Below are 18667 nucleotides of genomic sequence, written 5' to 3'. Positions count from 1 at the left end.
TGAACGGAGTGGGATTTGAACCCACGCATCCGAAGATAACAGTGCCTTAAACTGTCGCCTTAGACCGCTCGGCCATCCGTCCCTCGTTGTCTTCCTTCTCACATGTTCTGTGTACCTACTGGATTACACCTGCCTGGCCTCCTCAGTCGTTCTATGCTCATAACCAGGTCGGCCGTTCTGTGGGTGCGTGCGGTATGTTTCTGTGGGCACCCACTGCGGCAGCCAGGCTGAAGAAGTGCTGGCTGAGCCCAGAGTCCTGGTGTGTGGTGGCGCCACGCGGTCGCCCGCGGAAACGGCAGTCGCGAATGTCACCGGCGAGATGGCCTAAACTCCTGCGACAAGGGCAGACCGTGCAGTGAGGCCATCATGGTTGGGTTGTCTTGGCACTTGCTCCAACAGGCACCTTCTCTTCTTCGTCTAAACTCTCCTTTGGACTTGAACGCTTCCATCTTCAGATCTCCACTGCTCCGTGCACTTCCTCGAAATCATCGTAAGGCATAAATAATCACACACACCATGTCTGCCGCTGCATTCGATAACAACGAGGGACTGATCGACGACGTGAGAGTGACGGAGCTGCGCCCACTCATCCCACCTTCCATCCTCATTGAGGAACTGCCGGTGACGCCCAACATAGCGGCCACCGTGCGCAGTGCCCGCACGCAAGCAGCACGCATCGTGCGTCGTCGGCCGGGCGAGCTTGACGACCGTCTGCTTGTCGTGGTTGGTCCCTGTTCCATCCACGATCCTGCTGCCGCGATTGAATACGGTACTGCCGCTACTTGCTCTACCGATCACAGCTACTATTGAAGATCGGGTGCATCACGATTTGCTGACCGCCCTTGGCCCGTCTGTTCTGCTGAGCAGCAAAGAAGCTCAAGGAGGAGGCAGAGAGGTTGAAGGATGATCTGTGCATAATCATGCGCGTCTACTTCGAGAAGCCGCGCACCACCGTCGGTTGGAAGGGCCTCATCAACGATCCCTTCCTCGACTCGAGCTACCAGATCAACAAGGGCCTGCGCATCGCTCGCGGTCTCCTATGCGAGCTGGTTCGTTCCTGCTGCTCTTGTCTTCTTCATCTTGTGGCCCCGATCTTTTCTTTCGCTTTTTATTTTATTTTATTTGTTAATTTGTTTTTAATTGGGCAGAACGAGATGGGCGTGCCCGCGGCTGTGGAGTTCTTGGACACCATCAGCCCGCAGTTCGTGGCCGACCTGGTCTCCTGGGGCGCCATCGGAGCGCGCACCACCGAGAGCCAGGTGCACCGCGAGCTGGCCTCCGGTCTGTCCGTCCCTGTCGGTTTCAAGAATGGTAGGCGCCCTGCCTTGCCTGTGCGATTGTGTGGCGTGTGCGTGTGCGGTGGTGCTAACAAGATGGTACCCGAGCCAGGCACGGATGGTGGAGTGCAGGTGGCGCTGGATGCTATCAAGGCGGCGTCGAATCCCCATCAGTTCCTGGGCGTGACGAAGCAGGGCCTCACCGCGATCGTGCGAACGCGAGGCAACGACGCGTGCCACATCGTGCTGCGCGGCGGCAAGGGCGGACCCAACTATGACGGAGAGAGCGTGCAGAAGACGGTCGAGCTGGCGCGCAAGGCCAAGCTCAGCACCTCGATCATGATCGACTGCTCGCACGACAACTCGCGCAAGAACCACGCCAACCAGCCCATCGTCTCCGCCGCCATCGTACGCCAACCGCACGCCCATCGTTTCATCTCTTTCATCATCAAACGCTCACGCACAACACGACACACACGACACACGACACACAGGCGGAGCAGGTGGCGGCTGGGTGTGCCGACATCATCGGAGTGATGATTGAGAGCAACCTCGTCGAGGGCCGACAGGACCTCCCCGCCGACGGTCCGCAGTACCTGCAGTACGGGAAGAGCATCACCGACGCGTGCATCAGCTTCAAGGACACGATCCCCGTGCTCGAGTCCCTCGCCGCGGCCGTGCGAGAACGGAGGAAGAAGGCGGACTCCGCCGCCACCACCAACGGCTCCGCGTAGGTGGGCAGCTGACGTCATCGTTGAAGCAACGAAACAACGAAAAAGAATAAACGAGAAGCGTTGATGTAGTGGTTCGGTTTCACATGGCCTTGTGAGCTCGCGAAGTGAAGCGAACGTCCAAGACGAAGGGCACCCGCGTCGCTGTCTCCCGCGCGCATTCCTCCGTGACGGCACAGGCCACCTTGAGGCGTGTCGCCGCACACAACACGACACACGCGACACACGACACGACACGTGCGGAGCACGTGTAAGTTGATCGTGGTGGCGAATAGAGGGGGTGGCGCGTACGAGTTGAACGTGGGCGAGGGACGGAGGGGCGCGGTGGGCCAGGGTGGCGAGGCAGGCGTCGTCGACGGCCCCGATGGAGGTGACGCGGAGCAGCTCCAGCCGCGGGCAGTGGTCGAGCAGGGCCGCGAGCGAGGCCTCGTCCAGGGCGATGGCCGGTCCGAGCACGACCACCGTTCGCACCTCCCGCCGCCACCAAGCTCAAAGAAGCGCTGCACCCCCTGCACGCCTGCGTTAGCGATGATCGCGCGGGCGTGTGCGGTGGTGCGTGTCGTGTCGTGTGTCGCACGACGTGCAGAGCGGCACCTGCGAAGTGACAGCCGCGCCCCGCCAGAAGGTGAGGTTCAGCGTGGACCATCGCGCACTGGCCAAGTCGGCGAGCTTCTCGTCCGTCGTCAAGTGCGGCCCGTACGTCCCCACCGACTCGAGCCGCGGGCAAGCGTCAACCAGCATCTGGTGTGTGTAAAGCATGACGATGTCAGGCTGTGAAAGTCGAGCCAACGGCGAAAACGGCGAACGGACGAACCTTGACGCCGTCGGCGCTCACTTCGGTGCCGTCGACCCGGAAGACGCGCAGCCGCGAGCGCTGGCGATCGTGCCCGCGGCAAAAGGCTTGGACGAGCTCGTCGTCGAAGGTGGACTGCATGACCTTGATCTCCTCGAGATGCGGCATCTCCCGGCCGATGGCCTCCACGTCCACCTTGGCCAACGACGAACCCTCGAGGTTGAGCGATGTCAATCTACACAACATCGTGTGTGTGTGTGTGTGTGTGTGTGTGTGTGTGTGTGTGTCGCTGAGCACGAGCGACTGGAACACGAGAGTCAGTGTGATGGGTGGCTACCCCGTAGCCGTGGCGCTCAGCGATGACGCGGAGAAGAACGTCGCCGGCAGAGAGTAGTTGGTTAGGCCGAGATTCGTCAGGTGCGGAAACCTGCCGAACAGGTCCGAGAGCATCGTAGCCGGCGTCAGCTTGTCGCGGTCATCGTCTTCGTCACAATCTTGGCAGCTGTCGTCACTCCCATCCAACTCCAGCGTTTCGAGCCGCGTGAACACCGCGGTGGCGGTCAGCTGCGGGAGATGCTCGTAGGGAATGCTCAGATAGCAGAGGCTTCGCAGCGACGCCGCATTTTCGCATATACTCGCGAACGCCGACGTATCGCCCTGTGCGCGTGCGCGCTTTGGTCAAACAACGCCGCATAGTGCTGGTGCCTGTGTGAAACGGCATGGAGTCGCTTACGCATTGTATGCCGGTCGTGCAGTTGACGGTCTCCAGGTTGGGGCAGTGCCGCGCGAGCAGCTCCATCCCGCTGTCGGCCATCTCGTCCAGCGAGAGCTCCTGCAACCGCGGGCCGCATCTAGTGAGCCACAGCACCGTGAAGCACCGTGAGATGCGAGTTAGCCAGCCTGGGCAGCGCCGCTCTCAACGCCGACGTACTGCTGGGCGATGTGCTGCACAACAGCAGCGACGTCGATCATGCTGACCTGCATCTCCAAGGCCAACACCCGCAGGCGCGGACCGCACTTGGTGACCAGCTTTTGCACGCCGGCCATCCACTCTGGCGAACGTATAGGCAGCGGCGCAAGCCATAGGTGTGAACAGAGCAGCACGCCAGCCTTGAGAGCCAGTAGCACTTCGGCCCGAAGGTTGTACCTTGACCCAGCACGCGAAGGCTGAGAGCATTGGTCCACTTGGCCTTCAATCGAAACTCTTCGAAGTCCTCGCGCACATGTTCAGCACACAATCCTACCACCTTCACACGACACACACACGCACGCACCACACAACCGACGATAGAGTCAGACCAGGCCTCACAGAGTGCACACGGGCGAGTGCGTGCCTCGGGTGTCACGTGCGGACAGCTCCGTATGCTGAGCGCCCGGAGGTGCGGGCACCACTGCAGCAGCATCTCCACGCCTCGATTGGTCACAAGCTGCAGCCCATGCAACTCAGCTCGCCTCACCTGCACCGCGCAAATGGGTGTGAGCGTGAGTGCACAAGCGCGCGTGCCCTGAGCGGAAGTCTGTGTGCGTACCGCGGTGCCAAAGGAGATGCACAGACGGCCCAGGTGCTCGTTCAACAACCGTGCACACACCCGGCCGCTGGTGAACTTCAACTCGCGCCAGACGTGGGCCGTCCTTACGGCCTGTGGGGGCGAGTCTGCGGTGTGAGTAAGTCGCCACCGCGTAGCGCGGGGAAATGTGAGGCGTACGCTGTGCCATGACGAGGAGACGGTGGCGAGCCGCAGGGCGTGTAGTGGCGGCAGGTGAGCCAGCACCATCGCCTCGACCTCGCGTGGCAGAGCATGCCACCCCACCACCTCCGTAGTGGTACTGTGTGCTGGTCCATTTATTTTTCTTTTTTTTCTTTCATTTCCGGATGTTCTTCATTTTTTCCGCTCCCTTCCTTGGTGAAACGAGAAAGACCGAATTGGGTTCCATCATCATCCTTTATTTCCATCTCTCACCGATTCGAAAAGAGACGTTTCCACCAACAACATGGGAAAGGGTAATGCTCAGCAGGCCGCGCAGAAGCGCGAGCGCAATGCCAAGAAGAACGCGACCTCGACGGCGTCGAGCCAGCTCAAGTCCAACGAAAAGGCCCTCAGCATCATCTGTAACGTCTGCAAGGTAAGATTTATTTTCCATCTCCTCGTCTAATTGCACGATCGTGCTTGATCATGAGATGAGCAAGTCGCATCTGAACTGATTAATTTCCTACTTTCTCGATTTAGCAAACATTCCTGTGCACGTCGAACCCTAAGACCCTGAAGGAGCATGCGGACAACAAGCACCCCAAGAACACCTTCGCCCAATGCTTCCCGACTCTGCCTCCGCAGTAATCGAGGGATATCAGCGGATTTAATTTTAGCAAAGCGAGATGACCGGATGAACAGAGGAAAACGATCGAACGCGCTGATGGAGGAATGGATGCAGAGGAAGACGCCTCTTGTACAGGAGAGATGCAATGCTATGTGGTGTGACATGTGTCTTTCAAAAAGCTCGCCATTCCTAGCCACCCCCTTGAAGGTGCCAGGGCAACACACTTTTTTGGCGGGAAGACACGAAACTACAGTTTTACCTGTTGTAGCCTGCAGATCGAAGATGGACGAAGGAAGAGGGGAAGGGCAGCTGGACGAAGACGAGGGGCTGCCACGACCAGACTTCGGTGCCACGCACGTGAACCAACGCGAGGAGCAAGATGAGGGCGAGGATTTCCCTGGATATGGGAGCAGTGGAAATGGGAAGGTCATCGAAAAGGAACCACCATCGCCTCGCACGCACATCTTGCGCACATTTACGGCAGGCAATGGCTATTTGCCCAAGCCCCAGTTTATGGCGCTCATGCGTGACCTGGGGATGAAAGATGAGCAGGCAGATCTCATCGATGACTTTACAGATGAAGAAGGACGGTACGCGGCAGTCCAGCATCATTCTTATTATTCTGCCCACCACCTCATAGCATTTCTTTTGCACTGCAACAGCGTTCCTCAAGCCGCGATTGAGCAGTTCCTGGGGATGTACGGTGAGGAGGGAGGCGAGAATCTCGAATCTGATGGCGAGCTGGACGAGACGAACGATGATGGCGAAAGTCTAGAGGATGGCGACGACAGCTTCCAAGGCAACAACCCGTACGATCACCTCGTAGACACGAGCGAGGAGCTCGATAGCTCCATCGACCACTCTCTCGAAGACCCACCGGCCGCGGACGCCGGGGAGACCGAGCTGCAGCTTCGAGTCAATACGTTGCTTCAAGTACTGCCCTCATCTCCTCGCCCTTGCTGCAACTAGCAGCCAGTCTCACCTTAAACCACCCCTGAGCGCAGGCGAGCAAGAAGCTGGACGCCAAGAACAAGAAGCTCGAGGAGAAACTGAAGGGCGAGCGGGCCACCAGCAAGAGGGAGATACTCAGGCTGCAGACGCGCGTCGCCAAGCTGAACGAGGACAAAGAAGATCTGGAAGCCCAGGTCTGCTCCCTCTTTCCCCTGATGATTGCATTTGTCGTGTGCGCCTCACCGCCTGAGCTCCCGCGCTAACCAGCGAACGACTCGGCCCGACTTTTCCTCCTCTTCTCCTCCTCTTCTCCTCCTCCTCCTCTCTCTCTCTCTAGCTCAAGGACAATGTGACAGCGCTCGAGAACAAGATCGACGTCTTGACCAAAACGACTGCCTATCAAAAGAAACAGCTCAAGATCCATACTGAAGAGCGAAGTACGAATATCCTCTACACAACGCGACTCCACGCACACCTTGGCACACGTTCTGCACGCCTATTGGCCGTAGCGGCACTAAACTGACACCGCACGCGACCGCTCACGGCGGGGAAACAGAGGAACTGACGAAGGCGAAAGAGCTGCTGCCCGAAAAAGAAGCCAAGATCAACACCATGGAGCAGGAGATCAAAACGCTGAGGAACCAGCTCAAAGAAACGAACCAACTCAAAGAGGTACAAGCTCGTGTGGGTGACTTGTGGGCGCGTTTTAATGCCGAGTTATGTTGCTCATACCTTCAGTCGGCAGGCCCTGAAAGCGAGCGAAGACGGCCTGGCAGAGCTCCAGCGGGATCTCGAGGCCAGGCAGCAGGCGTGGGAGTTCGAGCGGCAGAATCTCACTCGAGCCCTCGAACAGGCTAACGCCCTGGCCCAGCGCTCGTCGCTCCCTCAGATGGACTCTATGCCCCTCCTGCTGGACGCTCAGGTACGCTTTGGCCTGCTTGTTGTCCCTCTAGTACGCACAAAACAAAGGCCCAAACTAATCGTTGCGAACGCACTCGCGCCACACAGTCGCTTTCGGATGAGCTTGTTGAGCTAGGCACACCAATGGACGGCGAGAACGACGATGGCGATGTGGAATCGCTGATGGTCGTCTCCGGCGATGGTGTCAAGGCCGAGGATGAAGAGTCGCGTGGAAAGGGACCCACCATCACACAGGCCGAGGCCGATCGACAACGCGAGGAGTTGCTCGCGCAGGCGGGCGAGCGCGAACAGGAGCTGGAGCGGCAGCACAACTCGGAGCTGGCGAAGCTGCGCGAGGCAATCAGCACCCTCGAGCAGAGTTGTGAAGAGCTGCGCGGGGAGGCAAGCGAATGGGCGCGCAAGCACGACTCGGAGGTGGCCCGATTGCGTGAAGAGAAGGAGGGCATCGAGGAGCAGCTGAAGCACGCGCTGGGCGAGATCGAGTCCAAGCGCGAGGAGATCGACGAGCTGCGCCGGCAGGCGGGCGAACGGGAACGTGAGCACCGCGAGGAGCTAGAAAAACTCCATGAGGACAAGAGTGCCATCGAGACCGAACTGCGACAGAGCGCGGCCGACAGCGTCGAGCAACGCCGGAGGATCGATGAACTCGAGCAGCAGGCCAGCACCGAGGCTCTCGGCACCCAGGAGATATACAAGCTTAACGAGGAGAAGCGCGCGCTCGAGGCAAGCCTGGCGCAGGCCGAGAGCCAGAGCGCAGAACAGCGTGAGACGATCGAATCACTGCAGAGCCAGTACGAGAGGCTGCAACAGACGACGGCCGAGAATGAACTGCGGCACGGCGAGGCGCTCACAAAGCTCCGCGAGGAGAGGGAGGCGCTCGAAGCTGAGCTGCGGGCCTCACTGGCCGAGGGCGAAGCGAAGCGCCAGGCGGTCGAAGAGCTGCTACGGGAGGCCGGTGAGCGGGAACGCCGGCTCAGCGACCAGCTCGCCACGCTGAACGAAAACAAGCGCGCCGTCGAAGCTGAACTGCAGTGCCTGAAAGAGTCGCTGGCCGAAGGCGACGAGCAGCGAAGTGGCGAGCTCGAAGGTTTACGTCAACGCGCGGAGGAGTGGGAGCGACGGCACGGCGAGGAGGCGGCCAAGCTGGCCCGACTGTCCGAGGAGCGGAGCGCCGCGGAGGCGGAACTGAACCACGCCCTGGCCGAGAGCGAGGCGACGGCGCGAGCGCTCGATGAGAAGCTGCGACAGGCCGAGGAAAAGGCGGCCGAGGAGGAGGCGCGACTCAACGACGAGCGCGCGAAGCTGCACGACGCCAACGCCGCTCTCGAGACCGAACTACAGCGGCTTAAGGACGCCTCGGGCGACAGCGACGCGCAGCGGCAGGAGATCGCTGCCCTGCAGCAGAGCTTCGACTCTCTGCAGCAGCAGGCGCGCAGCCAGGAGCAGCGACACTCCGAGGAGCTGGCCGAGCTGCTTCGGCAGAGAGACGCCATCGAAGTCGAGCTGCGGCGGTCGCTGGCCGGCAGCGAGACGCGGCTCGCCGAGGTCGAGGCCGAGCTGCGGCAGGCGGGCGAGAGGGAGCGCGACCGAGAACGAGCGCACGCCGAAGAGCTGACTGAGTTGCGGACCGCCCAGGGCGCCATGGAGGCCGAGCTGGAGCGACTACGCACGGACGCGGCCACGGCGTCGGTGACCCCGAACACGGAGGCCGGCGAGGACCACCCACACGCGGCGGAGATCGTGTCTTTGCGCGACGAACTCGCCAGGCTGCACGACTCTAAGAGTGCCGCTGAAGCTGAGTTGAAGCGGTCCCTGGCCGAGTGCGAGCGGCAGCGCGAGGAGCTCGAGCGAGTCGGCGAGGCCCTCAGGCGCAGCGAGGCAGCCTATGGCGAGGCGGAAGCCCGGTGGCGCGAGGAGACTGACGCTCTGCGCGAGCGGAACCAGGCCACGAGCGAGAGCCAGCTCCTCGAGCACGCCGTCGTCTCAGAAGCCCTGCGTGACGAGCTGGCTGCCCTTCGGCAGAGCGCCGCTGAGCAGCTTCTACAGGAACAGCAACAGCGAGCGGAGGCACGGACCCGAGTGGAGGAGGTAGAGGAGGAGCTGCACAAGGCGCGGCTGGAGCTCCAGGCCGCGCAGGAGGCGGCGCGTCAAGCCCTTCAACGTGCGGACGAGGCCGAGGCGGAGAGAGCTGCTGCTGCTGCTCTGCCTCATCGGGTCGATGACGACCACGGGGAGGAGGTGGCGGCGTTGCGTCGGGAGCGAAGAGCCCTCGGAGAGGAGCTCGAGCAGCTGAAGCAGGCCGTGGCCGAGAGCGAGGCCAGGTGCGAGCAGCTCAGCGGAGAGCTCGAGGCCAGCCGAGACCGAGCCGCCCGCGTCGAGGACGAGCTCCAGCAGCTCAAGCAGTCGCTGGCCGCAAGTGAGGCGCAGCTGCGCGGTGAGCTGGTCCGGGCGAACGAGGAGGAGCTGCAGCGGCTGAGCCAGGCCCTGTCCGAAAGCGAGCGGCAGTGCCGGGAGGCCGGGGCGCAGCTCGACGAGGCCAGCCAGGAGCGGGCGAGGCGCGAGGAGGAGCTGGGCCAGCGCCTCCGCGGCGAGTTTGCGCTGAGCGAGGGACGGCTCCAGGCTGAGATTGATCGGCTGCGTCGCTCGCTCGACGAAGCGAGCACGGCGAGGCAGGCACAGAGCGACGAGCTCGAGGCCAGCCAGCAGCGAGCCGCGCGCGCCGAAGGCGAACGCCAACGGCTGGAGCACGCGCTGGCCGAGAGCGACGCGCGGCGCAGGGAGCTTGGAGAGGAGCTCGAGGCCACCCAGGCACGGCGCCAGCGCGAAGCGGACGAGCTGCAGCGTCTGACCGCCGCCCTGGCCGACAGCGAGCAAAGGTGCACGGACCTCGAGCGCGTCAACGCAGAGTTGCAGCACAGGCCGGCCATGTCCGACAACAAGGAGGAGCAAGAGTTGATGATGATGAAGCGCGCCTTGGCCGACGGCGAACAGCAGCGGCGCGCGATCGGCGACCAGCTCAAGGCCAGCCAGGCGCGGCTCGAGCGCGAAGCCGAGGAGACCAGGCGGCTCCAGCACGCACTCGCCGAGAGCGAGAAGCAGCAGCGGGCCATCAGGGACCAGCTCGAGGTCGCCCAGGTCCGTCTGCGAGGAGACGCCGAGTCGCGACTCGCCCACGAGCTCGCCGCGGCGGCCAACTCTTTAGAGCTCGATGCGGCGGCCGGGCCGAGCAAGGCCGAGGTGGAGGAGCTGCAGCTTCAGGTGAAGAGCTTGGAGGTGGAGCGCGACGGTCTGCTCGCGCTGTGCCGTGGCCTGTTTGCTCGCAAGCGTCAAGTGGTGGCCGCGGCTGTGGTCGGCGGTAGCCAACGACAAGGACCCGATGATGCCGGCGTGCTGGGCTTCTTCGTGACGGGCTCGTTGGTGCTTCTGGTTGTGTGCCTTCTGCTTCGGCTCTACCTCGCCGAGCATTCCGACTTCATCAGGCCCACCTGAGCGTTCTTCTCCTCTTCCTCTGTACAGCTCGCGCGTCATCTTCATGAACAGTTCTATTTTTCAAATCTGCTTCGCAAACGAAATCGTTTTCAACAAATATATTAAGCGAGAATGTAAGGTATGTGGTGATACGCGACCTGCGTTGACTTTGTCGTCAGCGAGACTGCCGCGACACAACGAAGCAAAGATTGAAAGAAGAGAGGTCACGCTCAGCCATCTTTCCTCCCGAGATCTCGCGAAACCAAAATGCTGCACAGAATCCTGCTCTGCGTGGTGGGCTTGGTGTTCCTCCTCTCCCTCTGCAATGCTGAACTCCTCGTCCGGAAAACCCTCACCAACACCGAGATCCTCTCCTCGCGAGCTGTTGTGGTGAAGATTAACATCTTCAACACTGGCAAGACGTACATCCCCCTTCCTCTTTGATAGAGCCGCGCAGAGCTGCTCTTGATTGAGCCTCTCATTGAAATTTTTCGCTTTTGTAGTAGCGCGTACGATGTGGAGCTTTTCGATCAGGATTGGCTCAAGAACTTCGACGTCAAGGTCGGTATTCCCACCGCCACCTGGGACAAGATCGCCCCGTACGCTTCCCCACATCACCAAACTTTGGACACTGAAAATGGGGCCTAATCTGCCGATCATTCGCAGTGGCCAGAATGTGTCACACTACTTCGTGGTCCAGCCTAAGGCTGGCGTTGCCAACACCGTTGTGAGGGCTCTCCCTGGCTACGTCCAGTACCGCGAGACTGCCAAGGGTCCCCTCCAGGCACGCCTCTCCATCCCCCCCTCCCGAATTCAATTTCGAGAGGCCCTGTACATTTTGCTCATTTATCATTTTGTTCTGTGTAGATCTCTATCTCCACTGGTGTCGGTTCGCTGCCCATCCTCTCCTCCAGCGAGGGTGAGGTCCGCTCTGGCTCCCACCTCGTACGTCCACTTCGGCTACAATCGCCAATATTCCCCATTCATTCATTCGTACGCGGATCTATGAGTCTAATTGATTGCCACGCGCGGCGTCTTTCTATGCAGGCCCACTGGGGCATCTTCTCATTCCTGAGCGTTGCTTCGCTCCTCGTGCCTTTCGGCTTCTGGGGCTTCATCCAGCTCAACTTTGAGGACGGCCTCAAGAGGAAGAAGCTCAACAAGAAGTCCAAGTAAGCAGGTCATCCATCCATCTCCTACGCTCTTCTCCTCTTCTGGCCGCGCTCCTTCGACGCCTCTCGGGAGTACACACATCTCTCTCCACGTCCTTCTCTCTCTCCTTCTCTCTCAACTGTTCAAACCTACGCCGCCCTTCCACCACCATCGTTTTGGTGTCGTCTTGTTGGGCTGATGTACTGCCGTGCAGCCACAACGCAGCGCGTCTCGCTCAAGAGATACCCAAAATAAACCACCTAAGTTATATCCACGCCCAGCCCACCACGTCACTCATCAGCTTCTGAAGACTCGTACACATCGCACTCGCCACCATCGCCTCCTTCCCCGTCTTCTTCTGCGTATTCTTCCTCTTCTTCCTCCTCCTCGTCTTCTTCGCCTTCGCTGTCGGGTCGCGGCCGTCGCCATCGGGACTCGTACGCCTTTGGCCGAGCGAAGCGCACCCACTTGCGCACCAGGACCGAGGCCACCTCCACACACCGCACGTCGAACCCCTCCACATACTCTGCCGCCGCGTCAGTCGCACACACGCACGACAGCACACGCACACGCACACGCGCCACCGCACACGCACGAGAGGGGAGCGTACTTTGGAATGGCGCGAATTCGGGTTGGGCGCGAAGTTGGTGGAGGAGCTGCTCGGGTGAGAGGTCCCGCACGAACAGCCGCAAGAACGCCGCCTGGTACCGCCCCAGCTCCTCATCTTCGAACGGCGGAGACTCCAACGCGGCCTCATCACCACCACCATCGTCGTCGTCGGTGGCGGTGGTGGCGTTGATGTTGTTGTGGTGGTCAGCTTCAGCGGTGGCACGGCCGCCTGCGCTCTCATCGGCGGCCGCTGCTGCTCCTGCCGTGCTCTGAGCACGCTGCGCCGAGGCGAAGTCGCGAACGACCGACCGAATGCGACAAAAGTCTTCGCGCAGCCGCTCGGCGTCCGCCTCCGATCGAATCGTCTCGCCCAGCCTTGCGCGCACAATACACGACACACGACACGCACCACACACGACACGCACCACACACGACACACAGCACGACACGCACCACACACACACACACACACACAGCGCGACACGACACACGAGAGTGAGTGAGATGGGCCTGTGGGCGAGAGCGGAGGTGGAGGAGAGGGGAGGGCACCGTTCGAGGACCACGACGCGGAGGTTGGGGCACAGGCGAAGGGCGAGCGGCAGCAGTTCGTCGATGATCTCCGGCGGCACGTCGCCGTCGTGGGTGTCCCGGCGGAAGGGCCTGCCCTCCGGGTCGCACGCGAGCCTGCACCACGACCCGCCCGAGATATGCACCGCATGCACCCGCTCCAGTGGGTACCTGTAACCGCACACACACACACACACACACACGACACACGCACACACGACACACGCACACACACATCAGCGCACACGCACAACCGCACACACGACACGACACGACACGACATGCACCGTTTGATGGCGTCTTGGGCGGAGAGGGAGAAGTTGACGATCTGGCAGTGGAGGTTGTGGAGGTCGAGCAGCAGCACGCCCTGGTCGCCCAGGCGCTCGAGCACGGCGGCCAGGAACGGCCCCTGGTCCGCCGCGTCGGCCGGCCCCATGGCCAGCGCCAGGTTCTCCAGCCCGACCGGCGTGGCCCCGCCCGCCGCCCGGTGCATGCGCCGCAGCCGATCCACCCCCACTTCGACCGCCCTGCGCGTGTCGTGTCGTGTCGTGTCGTGTCGTGTGTGAGGTGGTGCCACGTCAGCATCGATGGGTGAAGGGAGCGTACCCGGGGGTGAAGGGGAGGGGCAGGGGGCAGCCCTCGAGTGCGCCGCCGGCGGTCATGAACCCAAAGTGTTCGGTGATGTGGCCGAAGCGCCGCTCCTCGCATTCTCGCTCGAGCCACCTCAACCACTACACACGCACACGCACACGCACGACCGCACACACGCACAGAACTCAGCCACCACCGCACACGACCGCACACACGGGTGGCAGGGAGTGTGCGTACGGCGGCTTGGCGTCGTTCCCAGATGGCGGAGGTGGGCGAGTACATGACGCCGTGGCCGAACAGCCGCCCGGCCCGGCCGAACTGGTCGAGCAGGTCGACCACCCACGCCGGCAGTCGCCCGCCCATGCCCCACCCTATGTCGCAGCTGTACCCCACCACTCTGAATTAATTATATTCTCTTATATTATCTATATTTATATTTATATATAAATATCGGTTTTATGTATTTATATTCGATTTTGCACCTCCACTCGATGGCGTCGATGAGGTGCTGGTCGAGCAGCGGTTGGATGGCGCGACGGTACTGCGGGTGGGGCATGAGCGACACCCCCACCCACGGCCCTCCCGCTTGCTCCGCCTCCATTTATTTCTCTTTTTATAATCAAGCATTTTACAAAACAAAGATAAATAAAATATTTATATGTATTTATATTTAAATTTGAATTGGTGTGGTCTGTACACGGCTGAAGGAGGAGAGAATGAAAGAGAGAGAAGTGTGGCTTCACTTCTTCTTGGAGAGGAGGTGGAGGACGCGGAGGAAGAGGTTGATGAAGTCGAGGTACAGGCTGGCTGCCGCGAGCACGTACTCATCGGGCTTGAGCTGTGTGGTCATTCATCATCACATCAGCGCGACACGCACACGCACACGCACACGCACACGCACGAATGTAAGCAACACTCTCAACTCACAGTTGTGCTGGTGAAGAAGAAGAAGAAGAAGGCAGTGATGATGAAGAGCCATACCTGAAAGTGGAGTCGCCAGGTGTCGTAGATGATGAAACCACAGAAGACGAGGGCGCCGAACCAGGTGTAGACGGTGTCCATGGCGGAGCCCATGGGCCAGAACAGCTGGAAGAAGCCGGCCACGACGATGATCGACAGCGCGGATCCGAGGTACGATCGAAGGAACGAGTAATCGGCCTTGGATTCGAGCGTGTAGAGGATGAGACCGATGAAGACGGCTGTGGTGGTGAGGAGCGCACGGAAGAGGAGGCCCGCGGGGACGAACACGAGGGCCGATGAGAGGAGGAGCGATTCGAAGAAGGTGAATGCGAATAGGACGGCGAGATTGTGGGGATGGCGACGCGCTACGAAATGGAGCATGGTAAGGGTGACCATGGATCCCAGGAAGCCCGACCAGAAGAGGTTGGAGAGGGCCTCCATCGACGGCCCCACGGCTTCGCCATCTTTGCCAGCTGATGGGGGTTGCATCTTGGTCGCCAGAGAAGGAGATGGTGTTATCGATGTTGTAGAGGCTGCGGATGGCGTAGATGACGCCGGCGGTGAGGACCAACTGGGCAACAAGGATCTGGTAGACGCGCCTGATGAAGGCCTTCTTGACCTCGGGGTAGGCCTCAAACACGAAGCAATCGCTCCTGGGGCCGTACATCTCATCCGCCGCCTCCATGTCGACCGACTGCTTGTGTTGCAGGACAGCTTCGTTCCTCCCCCCTAGGTGCAGCGTTGAAGCCCCCGAGCCCGGCGACCCACCAAATATCTTCGTCACCGCATGTGGCAAGCTCTCCATCTTCTTCTTCTTATTCGCTTTATCTTTCTTTTTCCGTTTCTGATTTCCTATTCATTTCTTTTTTCTATTTTAGGAAAGGTCCGCTCCTTTTTCGTCCCACAAGCGAAGGAGACGACCGGCCAGGAGTGGTTCAAGAAGGCGCCAGGCAGGCACTTCATGATCGGACCTCCCGAAAGGGAGGCTCCATCTGTTAAAATTGGAACGATACAGAGAAGATTAGCATGGCCCCTGCGCAAGGATGACACGCAAAATCGAGAAGATACCCAACTTTTTTTGCTACCTCTCCATTCTCACTCACACATCAATGTCTCACCTCATCATGAAGCACACAGTACACTGTAATGGAAGAGAATGTTTGTTGCTTCTAAAGGTTATATTATCTCAAGTATGTATGTAAGGTTATTATTGCCACACACAACAAACAACACACACACAACAGTTACATCTCGTCTTGAATGCGGGCGATCTCCTCTTCGGGCACCTGGTTGATGACGACGCGGCCGTCGTAGGAGAGGGAGGCGAAGACGTAGGGCGAGGCCTCGTAGCAGCCCCACGCCACCGAGTACACGCTCTCCTCGTGCACATCGTAACTCTTGATCAGGTAGTCCTCCCTCCCTCTGCACCCAACACACATCAGCACCGCACACACCGCACACGCACGCACCACACACGCACACACCGCACACGGCACGTACGCGGTGTCGGCCGGGTCTCGGTAGTCGTCGATGCCGAGAGGCTCCGACGAGGAGGAGAGGGTGGCGATCTTCCAGAGGTTGACGGAGCTGTCGGTGGAGGACGACAGCACGAGCTGGTCCCGGAACTTGTTGTACTCCACGTTCCACACCCAGTGCGAGTGGCCCTTCACCACCTTCAACGGTTCCTGACTCTTCCGTGTGTCCCTGCACCCCCATATGAGCGTGCGGTGTGTGCGTGTGCGTGTGCGGTGGTGTGTGTGTGTGTGTCGTGTCGTGTCGTGTGCGTGTGCGTGTGCGGTGTGTACCAAAACTTGACGTAGCAGTCGTCGCCGCCGGTGGCGATGAGGTAGAGCTTGTTGGGGTTGTAGTCCAGGTCCCGCACAAAGTGCGAGTGCGCCTTCGGTATCGAAAACGTCTCCCTGCGTGAGTGTTGTGCCGTGTGCCGTGCGGCGTTAGCGTGTGCGGCGTTAGCGTGTGCGTGTGCGTGGACAGGAGCGCCGTACTTGAGGGAGCGGAGGTCCCAGCCCTGGACACGGGTGTCATTGGCGGCCACGACTTCATTGGTATTGTTCGGATTCCAGCAGCCCGTGGTCAGTCTCTGCAGCTCACCTGTTCGTTTTCCAGTCAGCGCACACACCGCACACGCACACGCACACGACCGCACACGACACATCGCACGACCGCACACGTACCGAGGGTGATGGTGCCGGTCTCCTTGGCCGACGACCCGCCGGCTTCGATGTCCCACAGCTTGATGGTGTTGTCGTCGAGCGACAGGACCATCCGGCTCTCCTCCTCGTCCTCCACCGGGTGCCACAGGACACTTCCCCCCCCCAACCATCGCACCACAATCAGCCGCGTGTCGTGTCGTGTCGTGTCGTGTCGTGTCGTGTGTCGTGTGCAGTGCTATGCACCATTTGATGGTTTCGCTGTGGGCGAGCTGGGAGGTCTCGACCAGGGTCTGGTCGTCGATCCGCCACAGCGACGCACGGAACTCGTTCTGGCCTGCACATGTCCCAACACAAATAACGATATAAAGAATAAACAGTTAATATGTATGATATAATATTAAATAATATAATAGCGTGGTGAATATATACCGGTGTTGTAGCAGGTGTAGAGGAGCAGCGGGTCCGAGGGCGACGGCGCGATGTGCCATATCTCCTACACTCACCACACACACACACACACACACACACGACACGCATGGCACGGCACACGATGACGAGTCAGCCACGGGGTGGCACCGCACACATGACACATGACACACACGAGCGGTCTGGGCACCACCTTGGGGTGGCTGAAGTGGCCGGTGCAGGCCACGTCGAGATGGTCACGGCCCGTGTCTTCCTTCACTTCGATCAGGTGCAACTGTGTGGGCACGCACGCACCACATTGTTGGTTGGCGCTCCAGCGACGTGCGAGTGCGTGCGGCGTGTGCGGTAGTGTGTGTGTGTGTGTGCGGCGTGTGCGGTGGGTTACCTCGTTCTCCTCGCGGAGGCTGAGCGAGCCTACGAGGAAGCAGTTCTTCTCCGTCTCGCCCGCCTGGGCCACGAGACACCGCGCCTGCGCCCACCCCCCAACAAAAAAAATGGATTTAAATAATAAATCAATTTCTAATAAATACAAGAAGTAGTGGTGAGCGAGCCAAAAGGGAAGGTGCACCTTGAGGGGCAGGCCGTAGACCAGCGCCTCATCTGTGGTCGGATCGAAGCTCGACATCTTTGGGTACAAAAATAAAAAGGTAAACAAAAAAGGAGAAATGGAAAAGAAATTCGACAAAGGCGAAGAGAAATCCGCCGAAGGTCATTTATTTGCCCTCTTTTTACTGCAAATAATTACAACCCTTTAATTTATTTTATAATTTTAAACTAAAACAAGAGTGTGTTGGGTTTTTACTTCCCATTACCCACACAAGGCACCAAACATATAAATCCATAATCTATAAATCAGAAATAATCAAGACAAGACAATACATGTTCAAGTCGAGCAAGTCGAGCAAGGGCAAGTCCGGTGAAGATGACGCACAGCAAAGTGGCGAGCAGCATCATGAGGATCCGCTGCTGGTCTTCGTGAACAGCAAGAGCGGCGGGCGGCAGGGGGCGGCCCTGCTCCCCAAGTTCCGCGCCCTCCTGCCCCACGACCACGTCATCGACCTCCTCGAGGACAACCAAGGCCCCCGCCCCGCGTACGCCCCTTTTTATTATCTATTTGTTTTTATTATTATATTATTTCTATTTTATCTATATTTGGGAAAATGTACTTTATTTAAATGTTATTTATTAATCATTTTAATAATAATAGGCTGGAAAAGTTCAAGGAGCTGCCCAACCTCAAGATATTGGCGTGCGGCGGCGACGGCACCGGCAAATGGATCCTTGTACGCACACACGCACCGCACACGCCACACGCGCACCACCGCACACGCACACGCACACGCACACGGAGAGCTGCAAAGCTGAGAGTACTGGTGACGCAGGAAACGATGGACAAGATGGGACTCGATCCCAACCCGCCCGTCGCCGTCCTGCCGCTCGGCACCGGCAACGACATCGGTACCTCACCGTGTGTGCGGTCGGTCGTGTGCGGTTGTTCTTACACGCGCCTGTCGTTGGTCGTGTCGTGTCGTTGGTCGTGTCGTGTCGTGTCGTGTCGTGTCGTGTCGTGTCGTGTCGTGTCGTGTGGTGCGGGATTGGGCAGCGCGCGTGCTGGGGTGGGGCGGCGGCTACGCCGGCGAGAAGGTGCCTCCCATCCTGCAGGAGGTGCGCCAGAGCAAGATCAACGACCTCGACCGGTACTCCTCCACCGCACACGCCGCACGACACGACACG

General features: G+C 59.8%; 8 protein-coding genes and 1 pseudogene across 8 annotated transcripts in view; 5 read left to right on the top strand and 4 right to left on the bottom strand.

Annotated features, from left to right (window-relative positions):
• Positions 1 to 516: 516 nt before the first annotated feature.
• Positions 517 to 2011, top strand: ACA1_087600 (3deoxy-7-phosphoheptulonate synthase; the record flags this gene model as incomplete). The annotated part of the gene is made up of 5 exons (XM_004338542.1): positions 517 to 769; positions 868 to 1049; positions 1149 to 1311; positions 1390 to 1685; positions 1772 to 2011. The coding sequence occupies 5 exons, from the start codon at positions 517 to 519 to the stop codon at positions 2009 to 2011; spliced, it is 1134 nt and encodes a 377-aa protein (XP_004338590.1).
• A 14-nt stretch (positions 2012 to 2025) lies between these two features.
• ACA1_087590 lies at positions 2026 to 4576 on the bottom strand (annotated as a pseudogene).
• A 217-nt stretch (positions 4577 to 4793) lies between these two features.
• Positions 4794 to 5137, top strand: ACA1_087580 (small conserved protein; the record flags this gene model as incomplete). The annotated part of the gene is made up of 2 exons (XM_004338541.1): positions 4794 to 4925; positions 5030 to 5137. 2 exons carry the CDS (start codon positions 4794 to 4796, stop codon positions 5135 to 5137), a joined length of 240 nt encoding a protein of 79 aa, XP_004338589.1.
• Positions 5138 to 5399: 262 nt separating this feature from the next.
• On the top strand, positions 5400 to 10478 carry ACA1_087570 (uncharacterized protein; the record flags this gene model as incomplete). Its single annotated transcript, XM_004338540.1, has 7 exons — positions 5400 to 5707; positions 5780 to 6050; positions 6122 to 6262; positions 6406 to 6505; positions 6625 to 6740; positions 6814 to 6990; positions 7077 to 10478. 7 exons carry the CDS (start codon positions 5400 to 5402, stop codon positions 10476 to 10478), a joined length of 4515 nt encoding a protein of 1504 aa, XP_004338588.1.
• Positions 10479 to 10724: 246 nt separating this feature from the next.
• Positions 10725 to 11633, top strand: ACA1_087560 (transloconassociated protein subunit beta, putative; the record flags this gene model as incomplete). Its single annotated transcript, XM_004338539.1, has 5 exons — positions 10725 to 10879; positions 10961 to 11056; positions 11124 to 11288; positions 11372 to 11402; positions 11505 to 11633. The coding sequence occupies 5 exons, from the start codon at positions 10725 to 10727 to the stop codon at positions 11631 to 11633; spliced, it is 576 nt and encodes a 191-aa protein (XP_004338587.1).
• Positions 11634 to 11899: 266 nt separating this feature from the next.
• On the bottom strand, positions 11900 to 13977 carry ACA1_087550 (uncharacterized protein; the record flags this gene model as incomplete). The annotated part of the gene is made up of 7 exons (XM_004338538.1): positions 11900 to 12135; positions 12220 to 12593; positions 12768 to 12902; positions 13073 to 13312; positions 13392 to 13516; positions 13614 to 13758; positions 13859 to 13977. The coding sequence occupies 7 exons, from the start codon at positions 13975 to 13977 to the stop codon at positions 11900 to 11902; spliced, it is 1374 nt and encodes a 457-aa protein (XP_004338586.1).
• Positions 13978 to 14115: 138 nt separating this feature from the next.
• On the bottom strand, positions 14116 to 15141 carry ACA1_087540 (Hypothetical protein; the record flags this gene model as incomplete). Its single annotated transcript, XM_004338537.1, is given in 3 exon segments — positions 14116 to 14214; positions 14358 to 14771; positions 14782 to 15141. 3 exon segments carry the CDS (start codon positions 15139 to 15141, stop codon positions 14116 to 14118), a joined length of 873 nt encoding a protein of 290 aa, XP_004338585.1.
• Positions 15142 to 15580: 439 nt separating this feature from the next.
• ACA1_087530 (protein tssc1, putative) lies at positions 15581 to 17558 on the bottom strand (the record flags this gene model as incomplete). Its single annotated transcript, XM_004338536.1, has 10 exons — positions 15581 to 15758; positions 15837 to 16040; positions 16142 to 16255; positions 16340 to 16445; positions 16529 to 16659; positions 16751 to 16841; positions 16937 to 17000; positions 17124 to 17207; positions 17319 to 17402; positions 17502 to 17558. The coding sequence occupies 10 exons, from the start codon at positions 17556 to 17558 to the stop codon at positions 15581 to 15583; spliced, it is 1113 nt and encodes a 370-aa protein (XP_004338584.1).
• A 254-nt stretch (positions 17559 to 17812) lies between these two features.
• The window catches only part of ACA1_087520 (diacylglycerol kinase), a gene marked incomplete at both ends in the record, with an annotated part of 2577 nt that continues 1722 nt past the window's right edge, over positions 17813 to 18667 (top strand). Inside the window, 4 exons of the mRNA XM_004338535.1 lie at positions 17813 to 18024; positions 18141 to 18216; positions 18316 to 18391; positions 18537 to 18630. Of these exons, the coding sequence (XP_004338583.1) occupies positions 17813 to 18024; positions 18141 to 18216; positions 18316 to 18391; positions 18537 to 18630 (458 nt within the window). The remainder of the gene's footprint in view (positions 18025 to 18140; positions 18217 to 18315; positions 18392 to 18536; positions 18631 to 18667) is intronic.

This window comes from Acanthamoeba castellanii (genome assembly GCF_000313135.1).
Source record: "Acanthamoeba castellanii str. Neff unplaced genomic scaffold scf7180000084639, whole genome shotgun sequence".
NCBI classification, from domain to species: Eukaryota; Discosea; order Longamoebia; family Acanthamoebidae; genus Acanthamoeba; species Acanthamoeba castellanii.
The sequence above is the reverse complement of the archived record's forward strand: the minus strand, read 5'-3'. Positions and strand labels throughout refer to the sequence as shown.